The following is a 25,597-nucleotide window of genomic DNA, read 5'->3' on the forward strand; positions in this document are numbered from 1 at the left end:
ACTTAATGATGTAATTCAGTTTTTGGACAAGAGTGTTCTTGACCTTCCATTGGTCTGGATCTTTGTAAAGCCCAGAGAAAATTTAATAGTATTTTAACAGCATAGGAAACAATAAACAGTTTTCCACTGAAGCAGAAACCTTAGGTGTAAGGTTTTAATAGTATTTAGTGCTTTCACTATCTTTAAAGCACTTTTTGCATTTTTAACTAGAATGGCTGCAAGTGTGGTTTGCAAATGAATGTGACTTGAAACCTGTGTTGTATAGACACCAAAAGCAAGTATTATAAAACAAAGAAGCCAAAAAACCTTCTACCTAGGCCCAGTTAACATGGTTAAGAAGGTTCTATTCCTTAGGACCATAATGTTCCTCAAACTTTAAGGTAGTGATTACCTAGGGCTCTTCTTTTCATATTCACTAGGCTAGTAATTCCAACCACAAATACCTCTAAACTAAGCACAAATGTTTAAGTTAGCACCACTTCATTTCGGAAGACTTAAAATCAAGGCATTAACTACATGGTCATATGAAATGTCCTTATTTAATACTGATCAGCTAATTTTAAAATAACTTTTATGTAATCTAATTCAAACAGAGTGTGGGGGCACATTGCCCATTGGGATTGGACTGTTTCCTGAGCCACTGGCTTTGAGATACTGGTGAAGCATCTACTTAAAACCATGGCTCACAACATGAAGTCCCCTGGGGTTTGTGTACCTTTTCTGACCGTTCCTGACCCTGAAAGGTGGGCCCCACCTATAAGAGGAGCTTCCTGGCACCCACAGATGCCCGTTCCCAAGCCATTAGTGCCTCTCTCACCACACCCCCAGGGGCCAACTCCAGAGTGGGTGAGAATAACTTTAACAAAGCCACCTCTTCCTCAAAATGGGGAAACAATAAAAAAAGCACCAAGTGCATTACTCTACTCCTTTTAAAACTTAAACCTAAATAATATAAAGCCCACAAATGTCAGCCTTCACTGAAGATTCTAGATGGATAGTTCACACTGGGGGCATAATGACATCAACCATAGACCAATGGACCCACTTACTAGAGATTTTAATTGGTTAAAAGAAAAAGCTGAGAAAGTGCCGCCTCTATAGCAGGGATCTTGACTTTCCTAAGCTAACACGTCTTTAATTTCCCTCGGGGAAGTTTTTCCATGAGGATGAAGGTAAAGGGACACCTGTTGCTTAGAACACGTAGGTTGGCCTTGAGCATGGGGAATGTAGAGAGAGGGTCAGTTAAAAATAGTGGGGCCAGCTAACTTCTGGTTTTATTTACAAGGTACCTTATTTATATCATATTTTGATCCAACATCTTACTAAACAAATCACAACAGGAAAAAACCAGAAAGCGAGTTGGCGCAATCGAGAGATGGCTGAAGTCCTCCAAGATCTCTTTAGATAAAAGAAGCCCTTTACCTGCTCTTATTTCACAGTTTCGTTTTTCATTGTGTTCAATTCTTCAAATTTAGCCCCACAGAGTTAAGAGTTCAGAGAGTTAAACACTGTGGCTTAATCAGGTAGTAAGTTTCCTTTCCTTAGAAATGGCTACATACAAATTTTACTTCTTGGGTTTTACTTTATTTACCAACCAAAGTGGTTGCTCATTCTCAAGCAGCCTGGCAGTTAGTGACTGCCTCAGTTTAGCGCAGCGGTTCTCAGCCGTGGCTGCACGTCAGAATCACCTGGGAATCTTTTTAAAATCCTGATTTCTGGGCCTCATCCTCATCCTCATCAGCCAAAGTCTCAAGCATTTGCAGCCAGCCTGGGAATCAGATGAAAAGGAGATGTTTTATGAGCTACAGGCTTCAGCCCTGCCCTGAGCCTCGCCCGGCTCTGCACCCGCCCAGGGCTGGGAAAGGGCCGCTGCCCACTTTCTTGAACATTCCTGACTCTAGTCTGTGGCTTTAGTCTCTGCTACCTTCTCAGATTACGGCTCCTTTTGTGCTAATTACACCGAAAAAATGGAAAGAATGTCACTGACTTTACAAAGACCACAAAGCAGGCTTGCTTTAAACACTAAATATAGCCCATTTCTTTGTGAGGCAGACAACTCAGCCTTCAAATCCACTGCAGATGGCCAATGCACTTATTAATATTAAGACCCAGGTGACAGAAGGGCTCAGCTCTCCGAGGACAAATTAAAAAGGTGTGTTGCTTCTAGGGGTTGTTTACATACATGAGAAGATCTGACTAAGGGCCAGAACTTTTCTCCTCTCCCACCCCAAACTTCACTGTCAACAGGGGTCTGCCCCCAAACAACGACAAAACACCCTCCAGAACAACAAAAAGCCTTGCCAGTGACGGCAGGTCGATTCAGCGTGAAACAGAGCAGAGCTGGAGGCTAAGGGCCTCCGGCAGGTAGCGCTGGAATAAACACGCAAAAACACCCGGAATGGAAAGGAGTCTGACGGAGGCTGCTCGCCACTAGGTGAGAAACGGTCTTAGGAAGACAGGGCGGGTAGGGCTTGCTGTTCCTGCTAACCCAGCGGGGTAGGGAGGACACCCCTCCCGCTTCTCTGAAATCCTCTAAGGTTAACAGGTGAACAGCAGCCGCTCGGAATGCCTTCTTTTCCTGAGAAACGTGAAATCCTGAATGGCTCATGCTGAAATCACGCTACAGCTGTGACCTCAGGGCTGCCTGTGGACGCCTGCCCACGTGGCAGGTGTGTCCGATGTGTGCCCAGCTTGGCTGAAACGGCCAAGTCTAACTCAGTCTTCCCACCCGATGAACTGGTGGGGACTCCGGAGCCAGCCAGGAACGGGCCTTTGCCACACAGAAGGCCGTGTGTGCTCAGCCGGCAACCAAAACGGCAGCCTGGGGGGAGAGCGGAGGCTCTGCGGCCTGAAGAGAACAAGGAAATCAAGACAGACTGGGGAGCTGGGGAGAAGCCGGGGGGAAGGGAAAGTGGGAGCCAAGATCGCTGATCTGACCAAACCCTTCCAGGTTTTGAAGCAAACAGGTCTAACCTATAATCGGCTTTCGGAGGATTTTAGCAATCGAAGCAAGTCTGGGATTCTAGGAAATGTGTCACCACCAAAATTGGTCTTATTAGAGGAAGTGGCACAAAGCTAGAACGCAGACTCTAATCCGTAACACGCTAATTACACCTATTTTTATTCAGGGTGGCAGTGACCTAACACCAAGAACTAAAAACTCTAGGAAAGCAAGACTGGAGTACCTGGAGGATGGGGCCACAGGGCAAAGGTCACACTGAGTCCCACCAAGGGGAGAAGTCAGGTGCTATTTGAGGGCCTTGGCCACAGGGAAGGAAGGTCATGGAGCCCTGAAGTAAACCCGGGAGTCCTGCTGTGACCGCAGAGTGCTGGTCGCAGGGCAAGCCTGAGAGGCCAAAAGCCAGCCTGAGCAAACGGCTGGGCCCACAGGTGTCCAGGCCACGAGGGGCCAGGCGGCTGGGCTGTGGGTGGAGCCACAATGGGAGCCATCCCACCCCCACCCCCGCAAAGGCCCTGGCAAGATGGTGACAGATGACGGGTAGAGAACAGCCCAGCCGCTGCGGGGCGATGATGGTGAAGGTGCCCACCCACTCCCGTCAAGCACTGCTAGGGTTCTGCTTCCTTATTCTGAGAAGATCATCTCTACCTTCTGAGCTCCAAGGCTTTTTATTTTTTATTATTTTAAGTCTTTGTTGTTGATAGTATTACAGATGTCCCCTTTTTTAAAAATCTGAGTTCCGGGACTTTGTGATAATTGGACTCCCTGGAGCCTGGTTCGCTGTGCAAGGACGTGGATGCACAACGTAGCTGGGACCCAGAGCACCTCATCTGCAAGTTCAACAAACACGCCGCTGACCGGACCCACAACCATGAAAGGCATCCCAAAGTCAAGAACAGCCTGACCCCGCCTTCCTATCCGGAGGTTACTAGCCCTGGCCTCAGGGGCACCCCGAGCAGGGCGACCACAAGTCATTCTGGGCTTTAGAAGCGAGTTCTCCAATGGCTTCCCGTTAATGAGCCGCAATCATTCCAAGCACATCATTCCAGTGAGTTGCTAGAAGTTAGCTGGATGCAAAATGTGAAAAAATCCCAAACAAATGGTTGACCCGCGGGTACTTCATGTTTTAATCTTAGATAGAAAATACCTTTGTATTTTGTTTACCCTGCACACTTTAAAATGAATGAAATAAACGTCTTTTCCTCAACCTGGCGTAACAACCATCTGTGAGATGTACTGGGGGTACAGAGGCAGAGACGGGAACTTCGTTAAAAAAGAGGGGGGAGACTAAAGAATAGAACTGCACAATTAAAATTTAGTTTCTAAGTGAATGCTGAAGATGGAAGGGATTCTGAGAAAGAAATATGCATCATTTCTAAAATTGTTAAAAAAAAAAAAAGAAAAGAAAAAAGTAAACCAGAGGAACGAAGCCTGTCACTCAGACCTGGTCCCCGAGGTCCCGTCGCTCCTCGGCCGCTCTGCCGCTCCGGCTCCGGCTCCGGCTGCTCGGAGGGGCGCCCAGGAACTCCAGGTCGGCCCTGTTCCCCCCAAAGGTCTCGGCCTGCGGAAACCGCTGGAAACACATTACTGAGGCCCTGGGACGGCGACATGGGCATGAAGGCCGAGGAGGGGCTGGAGTCAGCACATGGCCCGCCCGCAGCCGGGGATAAGGCTGAGAAGCAGCCCCTGCTTTGAGCTGAGCTGTTTGCAAATGGAAATGAAGAGCAGGGGATGGAAGACCAGAGGGAGAGGAGAGCCCCAGAGCTCCAGGACCTAAGATGGAGGACTAGGCCTGACCTGTAGGGAAGCCTAGGCGCTAAGATGGAGGACGGGCACTAAGATGGAGGACAGGGGCTAAGATGGAGGACGGGGGCTAAGATGGAGGATAGGGGCTAAGATGGAGGACGGGGGCTAAGATGGAGGACAGGGGCTAAGATGGAGGATGGGGGCTAATGGAGGACGGGCACTAAGATGGAGGATGGGGGCTAAGATGGAGGACGGGAGCTAAGATGGAGGACAGGAGCTAAGATGGAGGACTAGGACTGACCTGTAGGGAAGTCTAGGCACTAAGATGGAGGACGGAGGCTAAGATGGAGGACGGAGGCTAAGATGGAGGACAGGGGCTAAGATGGAGGATGGGGGCTAATGGAGGACGGGCACTAAGATGGAGGACAGGGGCTAAGATGGAGGACTAGGACTGACCTGTAGGGAAGTCTAGGCACTAAGATGGAGGAAGGGCACTAAGATGGAGGACGGAGGCTAAGATGGAGGACAGGGGCTAAGATGGAGGACGGGGGTTAAGATGGAGGAAGGGCGCTAAGATGGAGGACAGGGCCGAAACCGGTTTGGCTCAGTGGATAGAGCTTCGGCCAGCGGACTGAAAGGTCCCAGGTTTGATTCCGGTCAAGGGCATGTACCTGGGTTGCGGGCACGTCCCCAGTAGGAGATGTGCAGGAGGCAGCTGATCAATGTTTCTCTCTCATCGATGTTTCTAACTCTCTATCTCTCTCCCTTCCTCTCTGTAAAAAAAAAAAAACTCAATAAAATATATATAAGAAAAATTTAAAAAAAAAAAAAGAAAGATGGAGGACAGGAGCTAAGATGGAGGACGGGGACTAAGATGGAGGACGGGGACTAAGATGGAGGACGGGGACTAAGATGGAGGACGGGGGTTAAGATGGAGGACGGGGACTAAGATGGAGGTCAGGGGCTAAGATGGAGGACGGGGGCTAAGATGGAGGACGGGAGCTAAGATGGAGGACAGGGGCTAAGATGGAGGACAGGAGCTAAGATGGAGGACAGGGGCTAAGATGGAGGACGGGGGTTAAGATGGAGGAAGGGCGCTAAGATGGAGGACAGGGGCTAAGATGGAGGACAGGGGCTAAGATGGAGGACGGGGGTTAAGATGGAGGAAGGGCGCTAAGATGGAGGACAGGGGCTAAGATGGAGGACAGGGGCTAAGATGGAGGACGGGGGTTAAGATGGAGGACGGGGACTAAGATGGAGGTTGGGCGCTAAGATGGAGGACAGGAGCTGAGATGGAGGATGGGCGACGGGCGCTAAAATGGAGGAAAGGCGCTAAGATGGAGGACAGCTCAGGGGCTAAGATGGAGGACGAGCACAAAGATGAAAGCACCACCTTGGGCTTGAAGGACTGACGTCCTGGTCCCACCTGGCTCTGGACACAAATCTAGACACTGAAGGTGTGGTCCTCGGAGACCCTGGAAGGCACATCTGGCTTCAGATGGAGCAGAGCGGGTCGCCGGGCGGGCCCTGACCCGGAAGTGCAGTGTGCAGGCCCCGGGTCAGCAGGCGGGCCCTGACCCGGAAGTACAGTGTGCAGTCCCCAGGTCACCGGCGGGTGTCAGCCAGAGCGGGCCCGCCTCCCGCGGAGGGGCTGGGCTCGCATCAGCACAGTGAAGGAAGGAATGGACGAGCGACCGGATGGAAATGCCCGGGGAGGCAGACTCACCGCCCGGCGGATCTCGTCCTCCCGCTGCGGACTGCGCTCAGAGGCGCTACTGAAAGGCAAACGGACACAGGCGGCTCCACGCCTCCCTCGGCCGCGCGGCGCGGCGCCGCGGGGACTTATAGGTAAGGAGAATGGGTGCATGTCACCAAGGAGGGGATCCCATGCGCTCTGCCAAGTTGGACACCATCTAAGATGAGGTAAACCTCACAGCTGCCGCTGGTCACACATCTGAAAAATGAATTCGTGACAACTGTTTTCATCCGGAAGCACGGCTTTCCTCAATTCGGCGCGCCTTTTTATGCCAAGTCCCCATGGCACTGCCCGACAACCTTCCTTTTTCTCCGAAAACCCTCCGGACCCCTTGGCCCAGGAAGCCTCGCATCAGAGGCCCGTCTTAGCCACAGACTGCGAGCCCCTTTCCTGGACTGCAGCGCGGCAGCGCCCTCGCACCCGGGGCCCTCGCGGCCATTCTGCTCCGTCCCCCAGCGATTCAAATGGAGCTCAAATCAATTGGCCACACATTTCTAACTCTGGGCCTTGGGAGAGTGAGCTTCTCCTGGAGGAGAGAAGCTAAACCTGGAGGACAAATGGAAGCGTGGCAACCTGGCACACCGCTCGCCTCTGCGGGCCGGGCAGTGCTGGGGCTGTTTTTTAAAAAGGCAACACTGGGGAGAAGGGGGTCCCACCACAACAAATGGGGACAGGACTGGTTTATTTTTTCCACTGGCGCTCACACACCACCACCGGACGCACGGGCAGCTGGCGGGACCTGTTCTCCACCAACACTGGACGCGGGGGCAGCCCGGGGTGTTGTCCCCGGCTTGCCCAGCCTGAGAGAGGCATGTGGGTGCCAGGTCCATTCCAAGGCCCAGCACAGAGCAGTCCACGTGGTCTCGACCCTCCCAACTGCCCCTCCCTTCCTCACTGCACAGAATTACCGCCCTCTCTAATGAACATGCCCAGGAGAATAAGACTTATTTTTCCAAAGTGGGGGGAAGGAAGAAAGGAAGGGAGGGCGGGAGGAAGGAAAAAAACAATGCCTATCTCCTGGGTCTGACTGGAGCCAAAATCTGGAGGCCATCCACCTGTCCGCCTCTAAGGGCTTGCTACCCATCAGAGCGTGCATGTGGTGTATGGCGTCTGCCTGTAGCTTTAGGATTTGCTGTGTTTCCTTTCGAGTCATTACCGAATAAAAAAAAATCCATGAAAGATGGGATTTTTTTTTTTTTTTTTAAGGACAAAAAGTCTACTGTGTGCCAAAGTTCTTCAAACCAAAATATGAAGTGGGGTAAGGCATGTGAAAACACTTGGGGAATCAGGTTGTGCAAGAAGGGGGCTTATTACTAATTTAAACAAAAGCCAAAATGGAATGATTATTTTAGGGCCAGGAGAGGGACAGTCGCGGAAGCTGTGGGAGACAGGGCAAGGGTCAGGGCTCAGCAAACACTGGCGAAGGGAACCAGGGGCCTCCTCCCCAGCAAACACTCGGGCCTCCCAGCCCCTGTCCTACTCAGTGGGCGCCTGGAACCAACATGGGACCCCAGGGGGCAGTGGGATGGGGAGATGACACCCCGGGCTCGCACTCCTCCTCCAGGCCATGCTCAGCTTGGTCCCTCAGCTGTGCTGGCTGCGGCCTGGCGCTGGCAGGCCTCCCGCTTCTGCCTGGGGCACCCTCCGTGACTTGCAACCTGATCCTGCCTTCCAGACTAGAAGTTCCTAGAGGGCAGGAACCCCGTCTGGTGTTGAGAGCTAAATTTAGCCAAGATACTCTTTCTCCCTTCTCTCCTTCCTTACAAAGAATTTAGTCTCTGTATTTTTTTTATCTCTTAGGAGATAAATGCACCTTCTCCTCTCTCTTTTGACAATAAAGACCTGGCTAAGGGGAATTGGTTTGTAACCTCTTAATAGTTCACAAGGATGCTGGGATTTCAAAAGTTCAGAGAAGGAAAAAGAAAAGAAAGGAATTCAGATTCCTGCCCCCTTTGCCCACCCCAGTGCTAGGACTGAGCAGGTGAAAGAACCGTGAAATGCAGAACATGGGCAGACCTTGAAGGAAATCTCTGTGTGTGTGTGGTGGGGGACCTAAATACAAAAATGTTTGTGTGCCATAGTTAATACCTTCTTTAGAAATATCCATCCATCTGGGTAAAGAAGAAGAGATAAGGAGAAATCAAATCATGGCAGGATAAGGGTGGGATAGGGAATTTCCTGTAATATTATAATGTAATTTAAACAAATATAACCTCTGGAAGAAAAAGGGAAAGGGGCCAGGGGAACAATGGGACACAGATTCTCAGTCCCATGCAAGCAAAATGTGGGCAGCTTGGCCCCAAGTGGGAGACCCTGAGTTTTAAGAGAGTTTGATTCCCTATAAAGAAATCCTGGGGGGTGGGTACTGGCAAACAAACCCACCTAATAACCAGATCAAGGCCCTCTGTTCCCCCCAAAGCACAGAATAGGATTGGTGTTAAGGCTATAACCCCCAAAGACCCAGGGCAGGATGAAACCTCAACCTGAGATATAAGATACAAGACCCCCCCAAAAAACAAACAAACAAACATGGGCCTTTTTTCCTTTTGGGCTTCTTAATTTCATCTAGAGAATTCTAAGTGATCCTACTTCCTGTGAGTTGCTCAGCTCTCTGCTGACCTCTGGTGGGAGAGGAGGTCTCCTGGCCCAGAAAAGGTGTTAGAAACAGGGGTGGCCCACCTGCCCAGCTTCCCCAGCAGCCCCCAAGAGCAAAGGGACAGCTGCGGGGGGGGCGCTGTGGTCAGTGGCTTTGGCCATGGTTCAAGGCTACAAACTGGGAGGGGTAGAGAGGAAGAAGAGCAAGGAAGGCTTTAAAGAGGCCCAAGAACATTATGGACTTCAGGGAAGAATGTTGGAATAAAGTTTGTCAACTTAAAGGAAAGAACTGTAGTAGCAGGGTTGGAGGAAGCTTTTACCTGAAGTTAATGTTTTATGAGGTTTCTTTGGCTTTTCAACTATCTAAGAGGGGAGAAAGGGTATCTAAGAATGGTGGATGGAGGGTAACTTTCACAGGAGAGGAATAAGTCGCCATTATAGGACGCTGAAGGCCCTTCTCAAATAGATGATGTCATGATCTTACAGTTGAGGCAGAGAGGGGAGGGGAGTGGGATGGAAAGAAATGGCAAGGATGCCTGTTCTTTCTGGAACCAAGGACCTCTGCCCAGCCAACAGCTCCAACTTCCCCTGCACTGAAAAGCCGGCCTAAAGAAGGCAGAAGTGGCCTGCCCAAATGCAGGCTGGCCAGAGAGGAGGGGTGGGGGTCCCGTTCTTAGCCAGGGAAGACCCTTCTGAAAAGACTGCCCTCCTGCGCTGCTCATTTGCAGCACTGAGGAGTAGAGATACTGAGAAGGGGGAAAATGAGAACTAGCCCTGAATTTCAGAGACCCTGAAAACCCCAATGATGTTCTTGGAAATGAGCAAACAGTAAAGGATTCATCCTCAGCCAGTACCTTCGCTGTAAAAAAGCACTGATAACCACCCACAATCCTACTCCCTCCCCTCCCTGCATCTTCCCAGTTTGCATCAAAGGCTATCTCCTCCAGGAAGGCTCCCTGGGTTTTCCTGCCCACCTTTCAGTTTCTTTTCTAGCCCTCCATTGGGGTGGAATTATTAATTATTTACAAAAGGACAAAAGATTGGCCTAAGAGTCCCTGCACGATGTCATTTTTGAAAGGATGCTTTCAACAAAGAGTGGGGGCAGCGTACCTGTGCTAGATCAGCTTTCCATAAGCAGATGACAGTCCTAAAGTGAGAAGGATATATTTTTCATGAGGAAAACTGGGACCCAGAAGACAGCCATTTGCCCGAGGTCTCTGAACTGCGGAGCGTGGGCTGGCATTTGGAGGTCACTGACCGAGTGTTGTCCTGCTCAGGTTTACAGAGCCACTAGTCAAAGTGACGGGATTTGTCCCCAGAGATCAATTGCTCAACTGAAAACCCTTTCAAACTCTCCCAGGGCCTGGGCAGTTGGCTGTGTCCCGGGGAGAGGACCAGGGGAGGGGGATGCAGAGCGCGACTGAGGCGCCAGCAGACTGAGTTTACAGCAAGGCTCTCAACAGTGGACACCGAGCGCCATCTGCCAGCCAACTCTGAGCAGCCTGGCTTTTTTATTGTTTTACTTCCCAGCCCTAAATAGTTGGCGTTCTCACCTCTTTCCCTAAAAAAAAAAAGGATTTCCTGCTCAGAACCCCCGCCCCCCATAAGAATCTTTTTCTTTTTTTTTAATTTCAAGAGAGAAAAAACCGGGAAAGCAAGAAAGAAATGAGGGAATTCCTTAGGGGGCTGGTTTCTGCTTCCCCATTTCTGTGCTGAGCGGACCTCCGGGGGGCAGGGGGCACAGCCTCTCTTCTCCACCAAAGGCAGACAGACTGATGGTCTTTTTCCAGACCCTGTGTCCTGGGAAAAAGAAAGATAGGCTCCCAATTTTGAGTCCATCTTAGTACCTGAAGTCAGACCCTACCTCTGGGGAATGAAGGTTTTAGGGCCAAGAGAGAGAGGGAGGGAGAGAGAGAGGGGCCTGTGTACCTAAGAGTCAGGATAAGATGCCTGCATGTGTGCCTGCTGAGTGAGTAGGGGGCTCTGTCCAGAATGCCCTTCCTCAAGCCTGTTCACCTGCTCACCTGGGCCATTACCTCTTTATGCAAAAAGCTGACCACAAACCTCACACATTTAAGCCCCTGCACTAACCACGGCAGGATTATCACAAAATGGAGCATTGTCAACAAGTTTAAGAACTGGCTTTTCTGGATGTCACTTGGCAAGTTCTTGATTAGAGGGCTAGACTCAACCAGGTCCCAGGAATGAGAACTCCTAACATCTAAGCCAGTGCTCTCTTTCCACCATCCTAGACCCTCAGGAAAAGTTGGGGCTCCCCACCCCATCCCCCCACTAGGGCAACGTAGGAAGATAGCAAGGAATAATCACCATAAGCTCACCCCATGCCAAACAGCCCGGATATAAGTGATTTCCTAAGACCAGCCCAGAATGACTGGATCCCATCAGGAAAACTTCCAAAGGCTCCCATGTGGAAAGGGGAACCCCCTTTCAAGTGTCCATCTTAAAACCTGTCCTGGCCATTGGTGTGCAAAGCAAAAGTGACCCACTATGCTTCCGTTGTCGCTGCTAAAAGGGAAGAAATGAAGTCACATAAATGTTTAGTGGTGAACAGCTATTCGTTTTCTGACAACCCGCCTTTCAAAATCTTCCCCTAGCGTCTGCCATTTGTTTGGGGATTGGCCCGGAGCCTTCTGAACATTTCCTTGGAAGGATGCACTGGGTCCCAGACAAAATGTCGAAATCAACTCTCAGTAAACACCCCTAGGGGAATTTCGAGGATTCTGCAATAAGGAGTTATTAGTTGGAGGAAACTCTGCTTAGCTGAACTTGGAACATTTTAAAACATATTTCTAGTTTCACACATCTAATACACAATCACACTACCTGCCGTAAAAAAAAACCAATAGTAAAAGCTGAAGTGTTTAAATTCATAATAGATGTCTGGAGTGTAGTAGGTTCCCCCCCCCTCCTTAGATTTTGCAATTAACTTAAAGGCCATAAATTCTAAATTCTTCAAGAAAAAAACTTTAAAAATAAATTAAATCTCTGATGAATCTGTAACATCTGAAGGCTTTATGAAAAGACCAGATGGGGACAAAAATGTAATGTTTTAGGCTCAAAATATAATGAAGAAGCAATCAAGTCTTCTTCCATAATGATTGCTTGGGAGAGAGCCTGGGTAGGTGCACGTTGAGGGGTTAGACCAGTGGTTCTCAACCTTCTGGCCCTTTAAATACAGCTCCTCATGTTGTGACTCCAACCATAAAATTATTTTCGTTGCTACTTCATAACTGTAATGTTGCTACTGTTATGAATCGTAATTTAAATATCTGATATGCTGGATGGTCTTAGGCGACCCCTGTGAAAGGGTCGTTCGACCGCCAAAGGGTCGCGACCACAGGTTGAGAACCGCTGGGTTAGACAATGTTTAAAAGTGAAATCATGACTTAGTCCAATTATTCTAAGGTATTGGCTATAGTACCTGCCCTACCAATGGGGAGGTGTCCCCCATCCTATCAAAGACCAAGTGCAAGACTCCTGGTCAGGAAATGTCCTTGGCATAACTGTTTTATTCCTGAAAGCTCTAATGTTGCCTTTCTCAGTACAGTAACCAACAGGCAACCCTTCCACTTCCCCTCCCATCCCACTCCTGCAAGGTAACTTCCTGCCTTGAGACAGCCATTGCTCAGGGTTATGGTCACCTCCATGCAGTGGGCTGGCTCCCTATGGGCCTGGGACCAAGGAGACTCCGCTGATGGGGCCTAAAACCGTGTTACTGGTATGTACACATGGCCCCTACAAGCCTCCATCAGTGTCTGTGGGACTCACACAGGGTGGGCCCCGCTGCCGGCTGACCTGTTCCTAGTCCTTTCAACCTTGGCACCTTCCTCCATGACGCAGAGTGAATGAATTCAGCGCACAGAGCGGGGACCCCAGCCTGCTACAGACCCCGCCCTCTGGAGCCCTAAAAGGTCAATGTGATCACCTAAGGCTTAAAATCTACTTCAGCCCTACTGTGTCCTGACCCACGGATTAGCTACAGGGTTGTCTCAGTTATTCAGAGTCTTAGACCAATTCATTATTTGTTTCCCTAGGACTGTGGTCGGCAAACTGTGGCTCGCGAGCCACATGCAGCTCTTTGGCCCCTTGAGTGTGGCTCTTCCTAAGCCTTAGGAGTGCCCTAATTAAGTTCATAACAATGTACCTACCTATAAAGTTTAAGTTTAAAAAATTTGGCTCTCAAAAGAAATTTCAATCGTTGTACTGTTGATATTTGGCTCTGTTGACCAATGAGTTTGTCGACCACTGCCCTAGGATAATTTCCTTTTCTATCCTACTTTGGATCATTTGGGTCACCTTCTTTTCTGAGATTTCTGGAAATTACTTCTACCCAGGATCACCAACACTAGAACAGTGGTTCTCAACCTTCCTAATGCCGCAACCCTTTAATACAATTCCTCATGTTGTGGTGACCCCCAACCATAAAATTATTTTCGTTGCTACTTCATAACTGTAATTTTGCTACTGTTATGAATCGTAATATAAATATCTGATATGCAGGATGTATTTTCATTGTTACAAATTGAACATAATTAAAGCATAGTGATTAATCACACACAATATGTAATTATATATGTGTTTTCTGACGGTCTTAGGCGACCCCTATGAAAGGGTCATTCGACCCCCAAAGGGGGCGCGACCCACAGGTTGAGAACTGCTGCACTAGAATAAAGGCTTCATGCTGGTTACTGTACTAACCTCAACAACCTTTCCTCTGAAGATGACTTTTCCTTTTTAAGGGGTTCGAAGTATGACATGTATGATTGCTACCTTTCCCAGAATTCAATATTGATAATGTTAGGGCAGTAGCTGTCAACTGCAGATGATTTTGACCTCCAGGGGATATTTGGCAATGATTAGAGAAAGTTTTGGTGATCACGCTGTGTGTGTATTTAGTGGGGGTAGGTTTCGTGTGTGCACACATGTGCATGCATGTACACGTGCACATGTGTGCACACATGTACGCACGTGTAGGTGTACGCACACATGTGCATGTGTGCCTGCATATGAACACGTGTGCATATTTTGCATGCTCGTGTGTGTATGTGCATATGGGTGCATGCGCACATGTGCATATTAGTGCTTGTGTCCATATATGTGTGTGCATGTGTTCACATGTGTGCAGTGCATGTGTGCATGTACTTATTGTGTGCTCGTTTATATGTGCATGCAAATATGCATGCACGTTTGTGTGTATACATGTGTGTGTGTGTCCATATGTGCATGTGGGTAGATGTACATATTTGTGTCCATGCATGTGCACACACGTGTGTACATGTGTACATGCGTCCATGTGTGTGCACATATGGGCACGCAGTGGGCACAGCCACATGTGTGCATATGTTGTGTGCTCATGTATATATGTGCATGTGAATATGTGTGCATATTTGTGTGTATGTGTGTATCTGTGTGCATGCATACACATCTACATATTTGTGTGTCCATATGTGTGAGTGTGCACACGCAGGCACGTGTGTGTGCGTGCATATTGTGTGCTCATGTATGTGGGTGTGTGAATATGTACACACACTTGTGTGTGTGCACTTGTATGTCTCCATATGTGTATATGTGCACACATGTGTGCATATTTGTGTCCATACATGTGCATGTACATGTGTCCGTATGTGAGTGTGTGCATGTGGGCACGTGCATATCTCATGTGCATGTGAATATGTGTGCACTTGCATGTGTCCATATGAATGTATATATGTGCATGTTTGTGTGTCCATGTATGTGCATGTGCACGTGTGTATGTGTGTCCATGTGTGTGCCTATGTGTGCACACGTGGGCATGGGCACATGTGTGCGCTATGCAGATATGTGCATGTGAATACGTGTGTGTGTGGACGTGTGTGCACATACTTGTGAGTGCATATGTGTGCACACATGGGCATGTGCACATGTGTATATATGCATGTGTTTGTGTTTCTGTGTGCACAGGTGTGCACATTTGTGCATGTGCTAGTGTGTATATGCATCTATGAGTGTGAGTGCATGTGTGCACATGCGCATGTGTATATTTTGTGTGCTCATGTGTATATGTGCACGTGAATGTGTGTGCATATGCATACATGTGTGTATTCACACATATATGTCCATATGTATGAGTGTGTATGTGTGCATGCACATGTGGGCATGTGCATGTGTATATGTGCATGCATATGTGCATAATGTGTGTGTTCATTGTTTGTGTGCTTGCATGTGCACATTTGTGTGTGCCTGTGTCTGTGTACATGTGTGCATGTGTATGTGTTCTGTGTGCACAAGTGTGTATGTGCATATGTGCACGAGTGTTCATATTTTGTGTGTGTATTTGTGTGCTCGTGTGTATATTTGTGTATGTATGCATGTGCATATTTTGTGTGTTCACACATACATGTGTTTGTGCATACATTGCACATTTGTGTGCGCTGTGTGTGCATGTGTATGTGTGTTTGTGTTCCATCTAGTGGGTGGAGGTCAGGGATGCTGCTAAATGCCCTATAGTGTTCAGGATTGGCCCCATGATTAAATGTGGGGGAACCGCTGTGGAGGGCCTCTTTGTCAGACAGAGCCCTCCCAGTGCTACCAAAATCCCAGCACAGAGCCAGCCAACAGGGAGGAATCATAGCTTAAAAAGAAAAGGCCGGGTCTGACTAAAGTTTGGGGGCTATGAAACTTCAGCTTTGTCCTGGGGGTCATGTGGGTGAACCTCATGTGAAGTGGGACCCTCCCTGCCTTGCTGGCTCCTCCCCTCCATTCTCATTCCTGCCATAGCTGTGACAGGTCTCCTCTACCTTATCCCACCTCACCATCTAGTGGCCACCTGCAATATCAACTCACAGGCACCATTTCTGGGCCCTTGGAGAGTCGGTCACTAAAAAAGTCACCCCCGAGGGGGGCAGTGGGCTGGAGGACCCTGCAGGGGGGGGTGTGATTTTATGAATAAGCTAAGTAAGCATCTTGTAGGCCTAAAGACCTATACAGAGAATGGCTGCAAGGAATTAAGATGGACACTTTCTAAGATTTCAGAAGCCCACAAAGGCCCCAAAACTCAAGGTGCCAATGACAAATAAACTTTGACTTTGGGACCCCACAGGGCTTCTGCTTAGGTTCTTAGGCCACGCAGGAGTAGCAATTATAAGCATAGGTAAGAAAATGGCACCCACTTAAGAGGATGTGTTCAGATGGTCAAGTAATGTAAGTACCTATATCTTCCTAAGTGATTCTGTCTATTTCTGACAGGTTGGTGGTTTTTGTTTGTTTTCAATTGGACCCATCAGCTACTTTCATAGCTAAAGAAGCTGAGGCCCAGGCATGTGGTCCCAGAGGTTGGGGTGCTGGCATGGACACCTGCTGAGAGCAGGCCCCTCGTTTCGTTTCTTGTGGCAGAGCGCTGGCCAGCAGCCCTTCCTGGTCCTGGGCCACATCACAGGGTGTGACTTCAGTTTTTGTGCGTCAATCATCCTAAGCCTTAGTCCTTTCGGAAATCCCACAGCTGCAAACTTACCTGGATGCAGGTGCCCTGTTAAAAAAAATCTTCACAGTCATTTGCACATCAGCAGGCAGTGTGATGAGAGGCAGGAGTGTTCAAATAGGACAGAGGAGAGAGGTGATGTGGTCTTTGGACTGAGGGGAGAAGCAAGAGCTGGACAATTTAGCAGAGGCTCTCGCTGCCCAGGTTCATAGTTCCTTCTAAAAATCCACTCTCAGCATGACGCCCAGCCTGTGAGAGCTTAACTGTGGGTACAAGACATTTCCTTCCCATTATCAACTCATTAAAGGAAGTTTAAGGTGCCGACTTTGTCCCACACACGAAATGTGTGTGACAACGTCGGAAATGCTGACTGACTCATCATAAATTCAGGATCAGATAACAATGGGTACCTTTTTACCTCTCTCCTCGCCCCAAATTGAATCATTAAGAAACATTTAGTGAAAGCTAATGTTTAACTTCTGTGGGCAGAACTCCATGAGTCGAAATGCTCACGAACTCTCCTGAGGTTTAACAAATTACTCTGCAATGCAATTTGGGATTTTCACTCTAAGTGAGTAAAACGAGCCACCCTCCCTTAATTGTCACTGCTCTGTCACAGATCAGTTACCTAACATCCCTCCCTTATGTCAGCCCCCAGTAGCTGCCTGCAGAACAGCTCGGATCATCCTAACTGGATGATCGGAGCCCAGAGAACCCTGTCTCCACTGAGCGTGATGGTCAACCACACTTAAAAGTCCACCATTGCATTCTCGTGTTGTTCCCTACCTGCTTCTTGGCGGCCTCCTCCTCTTCCACGCGCAAGGGCTGGCCTTTCCCACCACGTGGCTGTCCGGAAGGAAACTGGAAACTAAAGACAATCTTTTTTTTCTTTCTTTTTTTTTTGCATGTGTAATAAGCACGGAACAATCTGCACTCGGGTCCCAGGGCTCGACCCCCACATGGACTTGATTTGTAGACAGGGTCTAGTACAGAGGTGGCGGGGGACCGGGTCCGGGTGCCAAGTCAAGAAAGTTCTCTCATCCTTTCTCGGCCACACCACTCACCTGAGAGTGGCTTCGCTCAATCATCAATTTGGTAAGGTGTCACCCGTCTACTGCTCGGGCTCACCTTTGTTTACAAAAAGTGTCCAAAGAGTGTATCTGAAACTGAGGGGCAGAGCAAGTGGGTACCTGGACTCTTCAAACTTAGAAGTGATCAGTCTCATGGGAATACAGAAAACAAAACAAAAACCTCACTGAGGGCAAAGGAGTGGAAAAGGAGAAATACATTTCTAAAAATGCTGGCTGCCATTCACTGGGCACTCCCCGTGCAGGCCCTGGGTTGGGGACACCTCGCGAGGCTCCTCTCACTCTCTGGTAACTTCCCCTCTAGTCTCTGGCCTTCTTTTTAGAGGAATGAAGGGAAATGACAGCTCCTCCCTGTCCGGAGGCTGGCAGGCCAGTGCAGCTGGGGCCTCTCGCTTGCTTCCTCACCCTCCTGAAGGCCTCTTAGGGCCGGTGGACTGCATCTCCAGCAGGGCAGGCGCGGTCCATTCCTCTCACTCCCTGAAAAGACAGCATCTCCTGCCCAGGGTGACCACAGGCCAGAATAGGGCTCTGATGGGATGAAGACCCTTTCCATCTAATTCAATGAAATCTGTGAAGGTGGGTGTTAGCAGGGCCAGTGTCTCAGAGTCCTTGTTACTGGAGGGCCGCCAGGGCTGGAGAGGGTTAATTAGACTAATACAATTAGTTCTCTCCTGGACCACCTGTTTCCATTGATGGTGGGGACCCTGTTGTATCAACTGACCCTGCCCTTTGTTTTGAAAAGTGCTACATCACCTGATAAATTTGATTTTAAAATAGACAACTGTCAGGTTAATTTCACATTCCACTGGGACCCGGGAAAACCCCACTTGGCCCCTGGTGAAAGAAACCAAGAAGCACAGAGACCAATTTTCATTGGCTCTCACATGCTTCCTAAGTCACCTGATGCAAAGAAGCGTAATATTGCTGGGGGTGAGGGGTTTGTTTTATTTGGTGGGGAAATCAATTCTAAAAAGAAGAGGCATGGCCAGTGTGGAGAATTTCAAATCTAGTCAATTAGGTTATCTTCCTAAAAAGAAATTTATTTTCTTGCTTAATACCGACCTTCCTGCATAAAAATCAAAGGTGATTTCTAAGATTATGCACTGACTCTCACTAAGCAGGAATTAGCCCTTACTAAGAGGAAGAAATACTTTTTAAAAAATCACTCCGAAGGACTCTGAGCAACAGTTATTTTAATAGGGTCATTAGATCCAAGGCAGGCTTCTAAATAGTCTATTATACCAGAACACTAAAAATGTAAGGAAGAATGCATAAAAACAACCCCATTTTAAAATTATTATTATTTTTAGTGGAAACCTTAGTCAGTGGGAAAGCTTTAGATCCTGAAGAAAACCACAGGGGGATTTTAAAAAGAGTCAAAAGAAAACCTGCATTTAAAAGAAAAAGGAAAAAAAAAAGCCCAACAAATGAGCTAAGACTGCAGTGTTGGCTGATGAGCTAAAGCAAATGGTGGAAACTAGATCTCACCATAGCAATGACAGGTGTCTCTGGAATGGGGGAGCTCTCGTTTCACATACACTCCATGGACATTTATAACCAGGAATCTGTCAGGCTTTGGCTGTAAATCAGAAAGCAGAAGACTGCTGGTCACCTGTCATCTGACAAGGGATTTTAAGAGCACACAGTACACTTGCAATCATGCTGTACATTTAATAATGCGATACAGCTACTGCCACGTTGTTGGATAAGCATGGATTCCTTCACTTACCTTGCAGTCCTTGAGCAAAAGTCCCTGACATTCAATCTCTGATTTGCCTATGAAATGGGGTCCTAGCGTGTTTTTATTGCCCAAGGCTGTTTCAAAGGACAAATGTGACTCCATGAAAGGCTTTTAAAAAAATACAATGAGAATGTGTTGTCATTATGCAGAATCACTGCTATTACTGGTTACTAAGAACTCCAGGACCATTGTGCATCCTCTTCTGTGGGGTCAGGAGGGGACACACAAAACAGCTTCATACCAGTTTTTCATGGTATATAATGTGGATGAATTATAAAACCTAACCTACCTATATAGAAAAAACACATTTTTGTTTGAGAGAAATCTAGGGGAAATTGGATTTTAAAATACAGGAAAGAACTTTGGCCTTTGAGAAACACGAACTACTATAGAGAGACAGAGGAGGGAAAATAATAAAAGTCTTTCTTAATTCTAACAGTGTTGTGGCCAGATAGGCCATATCCTCTCCATGGCACCAAACAGCTCAGTGGAGCATTCTGAATACAGAAAAATGGGTGTATTGAGGGGGGGGGGGGGGGAAAGGGCCTCCTACAAGATGGCTGCAATGCAGCACTGTTGCACCTGGTGGCTGGTACCATAAATAAGTCATCAATTAATTGAGACTCACTGTATAAATAAAGCATCATGGCAGAATGGCCATTAGTACATAGAGCGTTTTGTCTGCACAATTTTAATAAATACAGCAGCTACTAAGAAATTCTAATATAGCAGCCCCTTCAATTCCTAAGACATGAGGAAATTTAGGTTCCAAAAAATGGTAAAGCCACCAAAATTATCCAAAGGGCAACACTATTATTGGCTAGTGTTGAATTAAAAAAGGCTTCAACACTTCAGATATTCTAGTCATGTCATTGATTCTATCTATCTACCTACTTATCTACCTACCTATCTTTTCTCCTTTAAGGTTCCCTGAATACAGCAGAGGGAACATAGTCAATAATATGGTAATAACTTTGTGTGGTGATAGATGGTTACTAGGTTTTTTGTGATGATCACTCTGTAAGGGATTTAAGTGTCAAATCACTATGCAGCAGAACTGGAATTAATATAGTATGTCAACTATAGTTTTTTTAAAATCCCTGTAATGTTAAGCTGTTCGGGCAATAAAAACACAGAGGGCACATATATACAAATGCACACACACATTTTTAAAGCCACAGATGAATCTGCGTGTCACAAATTCAGAGCCACATCAAAGGATGGTCATTTGTTCTGCATGTTCAGTGGCAGGAAGATGGATGTCTTGTTTTATGTGTTAGGAATAGAATGTTAGTAAAAGGCTTGTTCTAAATGTAAGGCCTCATTCTCCCTACTCTCCCCCTCCCCAGTGAGTAACTCACACCCAGATGGGGTACCTCTCTTGGCACTTGGGCAAAATGAAACATGGTCAGAAACCATAAGCCTGGCTCTCTGATTTAGGGTCATGCTACCTGTGGCTGAGGTGGGTCTGCTGGACCACCACCCTGGAAGCAGAGCCAGGATGATGGCAAATTTCCTGTGATTAAGGTTAACATGCCTCCTGCCCCCCAGTACAAAACAAGGGAACTTCTAATATTCTTAAGACTCTGCCTCAGACATAGACCATTTGCTACTGGGTTGATGTTTGCATCATCTATGGTATAAGCCTCCAGTGCTGATTTGAGTGGACTGTGCCCCTGGCTCTGCACCCTCCCTCCCCCACCTCAAATAGACATTTCACAAATGAGGCAACTGAGGCCCCAGAAGGCAAGGGATACTACCCACTAGGGCCAAGTGCACACTGTAACTGACTCTCCTGTCTTTACCCAGTTGTGTCTCCCTTCCCCATCATGGGTTTGCTCCCCAAAGCGATGCTTGGAATATTGAAATGGGACTGTTGTGGCAAAACCAGTTGTTTGCAGGAAAACAGGGTATTGTCATTGGAGGCTCAGTCGCTTTGGTGCAGTGGAACATCAGAAATTTAAGCTCCCTCTCCTCCATGTTCTTGGGGAAATGATGATGTCATTATCTCTATGGGTGGGCATCAATGACCATCACATTTAACACTGTGATTTGTGAGAGATGCACATCACAACAGCATACAGCCATGTCCATAATGTCATTAATTAAAACCAGGACACATTATAAAATACTTAACAAACATTTAGCAAAGCCTGAGAAATGGTGATCGTTAAATCCCTTGAAAGGTCTTAGAGAATAAAATAAAGAAATTCACTTTGGAATTTTCATTTAAGCCACACATTCAGACCATTGCTAATTACTGCTGTGATTAACTGTGGCACAAAGAGTCAATGCTCCAGGTTTGAGCTAAAGGAGTCTTGAGGAGGAAAAGGGGGTGGAGACTGGGAGGGGCCAGGAAGGATTTGAAAATAAGGGAGGGGTCTTGTTGTGGTGGGAGGTGTGGGGCCCCCACCCCAAAGCAAAGGGGGCAGGCAGAGGGCCCCGAAAGATACCCTTCTAATATGATTATGAACACAAGACCTTTTTAATTTTTTTTCATCACCAGCCCACTTGCAGAGGATCTTACCTTTGAGCCTCTTTGCCCCCAGCTAAAGCTGCCTGAAAAGATTCACATGCAGACATTTACAGATTTCACAAGTCATAGTCAATGTTATCACATTTTGTCCACACACTTAAAATACACTCGGAGCATTTTAAAAAATGATTTATTTTAATTGCATTTTAAACAGGACTGCAGTCCACTCCCAACGCACCCCTCTTTTAACTAAGCCCCTCCTACTGCATGAGTGTGAAAGTGTAAATGATTGGCTTACCTCGGGCTCGTCCGTAGGGGGGGAAAAATTATTTCATGTTTATAAAAGAGTCACGCCCCCGCCCCTCGGAACCAACCCCGTGTGGTTTGGATCCAGACTTGCCCAGAGCAGGTTGGTGTGCTTTCCCCTCCCCCACCCCACCCTCCCCCCACCAGGTGAGCCGAGTGTGTGCAGAATACCGAACTTATGTGTGCAGCCCCTGACGCCCCAGATACCTGAGTGGTTTTTTCAACCGTAAAGGCGGGAGGGTTTGGCGAACGAATGAGAAGAGAGGAAACGCTTAGCGCAAAGGGAAAAAAGAGAGAAAGACATATAGAAAAAAAGGTTATGGAGGCCATCAGGAGGCGGCCCCCTTCCCCTGCGCGAGGTGCCCCACACATTACCCAAGATGTCCCACAGCCTTCTCTGCATTTTCCGTGCTGCCCGCTGCAGAGCGCCAGCTCACAGGTACCACCAGGGAGTGCGGACGCGGAAAGTTTTTGCCCGCGCCATGGCGCACAACACAAGACAGCCCATTCCCCGTACAAGTACACAGTCGGCGGGTGATTTGGGGGTGCCAGGGATGGGAACTGGGGAACACTGGAGCGCAGATCATGCACAGGCGGACACAATATGGACACCAACACACACCAACGACAAGCTGTCTGAGTCCAAGCAGCCGTGCCAGGCGAGGCGGGGCGCGCCTTTCCCAACGACCCCATCCCACCACGGCCACAAACAGCTTAGCCGGGGAACCCGAGGCCCCTCCCCGGCAGTTCCTGGCTCACCTGAGGACCCCGCCTTTCTTGCCGTCCCCCACCCCAGGATTTGGGGTCGTCCTATGGTCGCTGGCCCTATCGCCTCTGGCGCTGGTTTGTCCAGCTGGAAACGACCCCCAGTGTTGTACACCACCTCTTTCTCCCTGGAGGGCATACACTCCGGCCACCCCAGCCCACCCGAGGCCTCCCCGCGCCCCCCACTCCCGGGGCAAAGTTAGGGCCCTCGCTGGAACTTCCTAGCAGGCTCTTCTGGCCTTTGCCCAGCCACCCTCCTCCCGCCGCTAGGCCCTGCGCCCCACGGGCAACCCTTCCACCCTTCCCCGGGTCCCGGGCGGCCCTGCTCCCCACGGGCAGAGTCCGCCGCATTACCTAGAAGCAGCAGGCGGTGCGTACACGTGTAACCCATCTTCTCCTCCTGTAGCTGCCTGTCGATGAGCTGGCTGCGCTTCCTCTGCTCGCGCATCTGGAAGCGCTGCTCCTGGGTTTCCAGGCACATCGGTCTGCAAGTCTCCACCATAGGAATCGTCGTGACCTTGGGACTGTGCGGGGCTCTGAACTCGTCGTTCTCAGGTTGGCCGAAGCAGCTCTGGAAGGCCCGATCGAAGAAGTTGCGGAACAAGTTACGCTTCGGCTTTGGTCTGGAGCGACTTCGCTTTGGCCGGCAGCAGACGTAGCATCCGAAGGTCCTCTCGTCGGACTCATCGCTGCTGCTGCCCGATCCGTCGTCGCGGCCGCGCTCGGACCGGGCCCGCCAGGCATACGCCCGAGCAGGCTGCGGAGTAGGCGGATCGGCAGCCTGGATCTCGGGGCTGGGGGGTCTAAGGAAACGGGGGTTGGGGCGGGCTCCGCTGGCTGGGGCTGGGGCTGGAGCTGGGGCTGGGGCTGGGGCTGAGGCTGCCCAGGCAGCAGACACGGCTCGAGCTGCTTGGGCGGCTCGGGCGGCTCGGGCGGCGCGGGCAGCTGGAGCGTTTGGACCATAACAGGCGGCCGGGGCTGCCCAGGCAGCTGCAGCGTAAGGGACTGGCCGGGGGGCAGGAGTGGCCCGGGAGGCGCTTGCGGCCCGGGGGGCGAGAGCGGGCCTGTCGGCGAGAGCGGGCCGGGTAACAGAAGCTGCTCGGGCGGCGGGAGCGGCCGGGGCGGCTGGAGCGGCCGGGGCAGCGGGCGCTGCTGGGGCTCCTGGAGCTGCTGGGGCTCCTGGAGCTGCTGGGGCTCCTGGAGCTGCGGGGGCTTCCGGAGCTGCCGGGGCAGCTGAGGCATCGGTGGCTGCCCCGGCGTCTGGAGCTTCGGGGGCGGCGGCAGGGGCCCCGGCGACAGGAGCTCGGTCTCCGTCTCCGTCTCGGTGTCGGTCTCCGTCTCCGGGAGACGGGAGTTTGTCTCCCTCTGCGGCTGCGGCTGCGGCTGCAGCGGCTGAGCTTCCTTCCATCTCGGCTGCTTCGCCTTCAACTGGGGGTCTCTCTCCCTCTGCTCGCTCTCTCTTAACTGGGGCTCCGGAGACCTCGATGGGCGGGCTGTCAGGCGCGACTGGGGGGCTGTCCATGTTGACGGGAGCGTCGTCGACCCCAGCGGGGGCGCTACCAATCTCGAGCTGGGGTCCGGAGACCTCCATCGGGGGGCTGTCGCCCACGAAGTGTGGAGGAGCTCTGACAGCCTCTCCGGATGTGCTGACGCTGGCTCCTGGGTCCCAGAGGGGGGGCTCGTTCGCGGCGGGAGCGAGGAGGATCGCACGCGGCTCCGCGACTGCCGCGAAGTGGCCGCCGCCACCGTCGTGGATTTGTAGGGTAGCTCGGGGGAGCCCAGGGGGTGGGCTGTCGTCCCCCAAGGCTGCTCCATCAAACGCAAATGGCATCGCCTCCTCAGGGGGAGGGCTGCAGTTTCCTCCGCAGCCTGCGTAGGCAGGTCTGAGGACTTGGGGCTCCTCTGAGGGGGCGCTAAAGACCCCCACGGCCGGGCCTCCTGGCGCGAGCGCGCAGATCTGCAGGAGAGGCTGGCGGCACGCTCCCTGGGCAGGCTGCTCGCTCTCAAAGGGCATGGCCTCTTCGGGCGGAGGGCTGTAGCTGCCCAGGTCTGGTCTGGCCTCCCTGCGGGCTCCGGGCTGCACGGGCCCTGGGCTAAGGGCCCCCCTGGCGTCTCCAGGCTGCTCCAGGGCCGGCCAGAAGCCTCCCACGCTGGGCTGCTTGACCTCGAAGGGCATGGCTTCCTCTGGAGGTGGGCTGTAGCCTCCATGGGCTCCGGCTTCCTGGACTGCCTCACTCTGGACGTTGGGTCTGGAGGCCTCTGGAGGTCCACAGGCCTCGCCTTCAGTCTCGATGGGGACGGGCTCCCTGGGAGGCGATGGGGCCTCCATTTCTTCGGCTGCGCCAGGCCCAGCACTGGGGGCAGCTGCCCCTGAGGCCTCCAAAGATGGTTGCTCGGGCTGTTCCTCGGGCTCAAGGGGGATATCGCGTTGTCCTGACATATTATTGCCGTAGAGGCAGTTGCGCATGCCCATAACACGGTGGCGGCCTCTTAAAATAAATTTGGGGCCCCGTAGGATGGAGCACCCAACCAAACTAGGGTGAAAAAAATATTTTCAAAATAAAAAAATCAAATGACCAGCCCGACAGTTCTTCAACCTCACTTTCTCAACCCCTGCTGGTGCCTGGGTTCAGGCCTTCATATCCTAGACTGTGGTAGAAGCAACTCTATTGTTGCTGGTGGAGTCTT

At 50.1% G+C, this 25,597-nt stretch overlaps 1 protein-coding gene across 1 annotated transcript in view; it reads right to left on the reverse strand.

The window, feature by feature from the left end:
• GNAS (GNAS complex locus) overlaps positions 1 to 25,382 on the reverse strand; it is a gene marked incomplete at its 5' end in the record, with an annotated part of 47,010 nt that extends 21,628 nt beyond the window's left edge. Inside the window, 2 exons of the mRNA XM_081096622.1 lie at positions 23,264 to 23,752; positions 24,014 to 25,382. Coding sequence (XP_080952748.1) covers positions 23,264 to 23,752; positions 24,014 to 25,382 — 1,858 coding nt within the window. The remainder of the gene's footprint in view (positions 1 to 23,263; positions 23,753 to 24,013) is intronic.
• Positions 25,383 to 25,597: the final 215 nt, after the last annotated feature.

This window comes from Myotis nattereri (assembly GCF_964212035.1).
Source record: "Myotis nattereri genome assembly, chromosome: 8".
Classification (NCBI taxonomy): domain Eukaryota; kingdom Metazoa; phylum Chordata; class Mammalia; order Chiroptera; family Vespertilionidae; genus Myotis; species Myotis nattereri.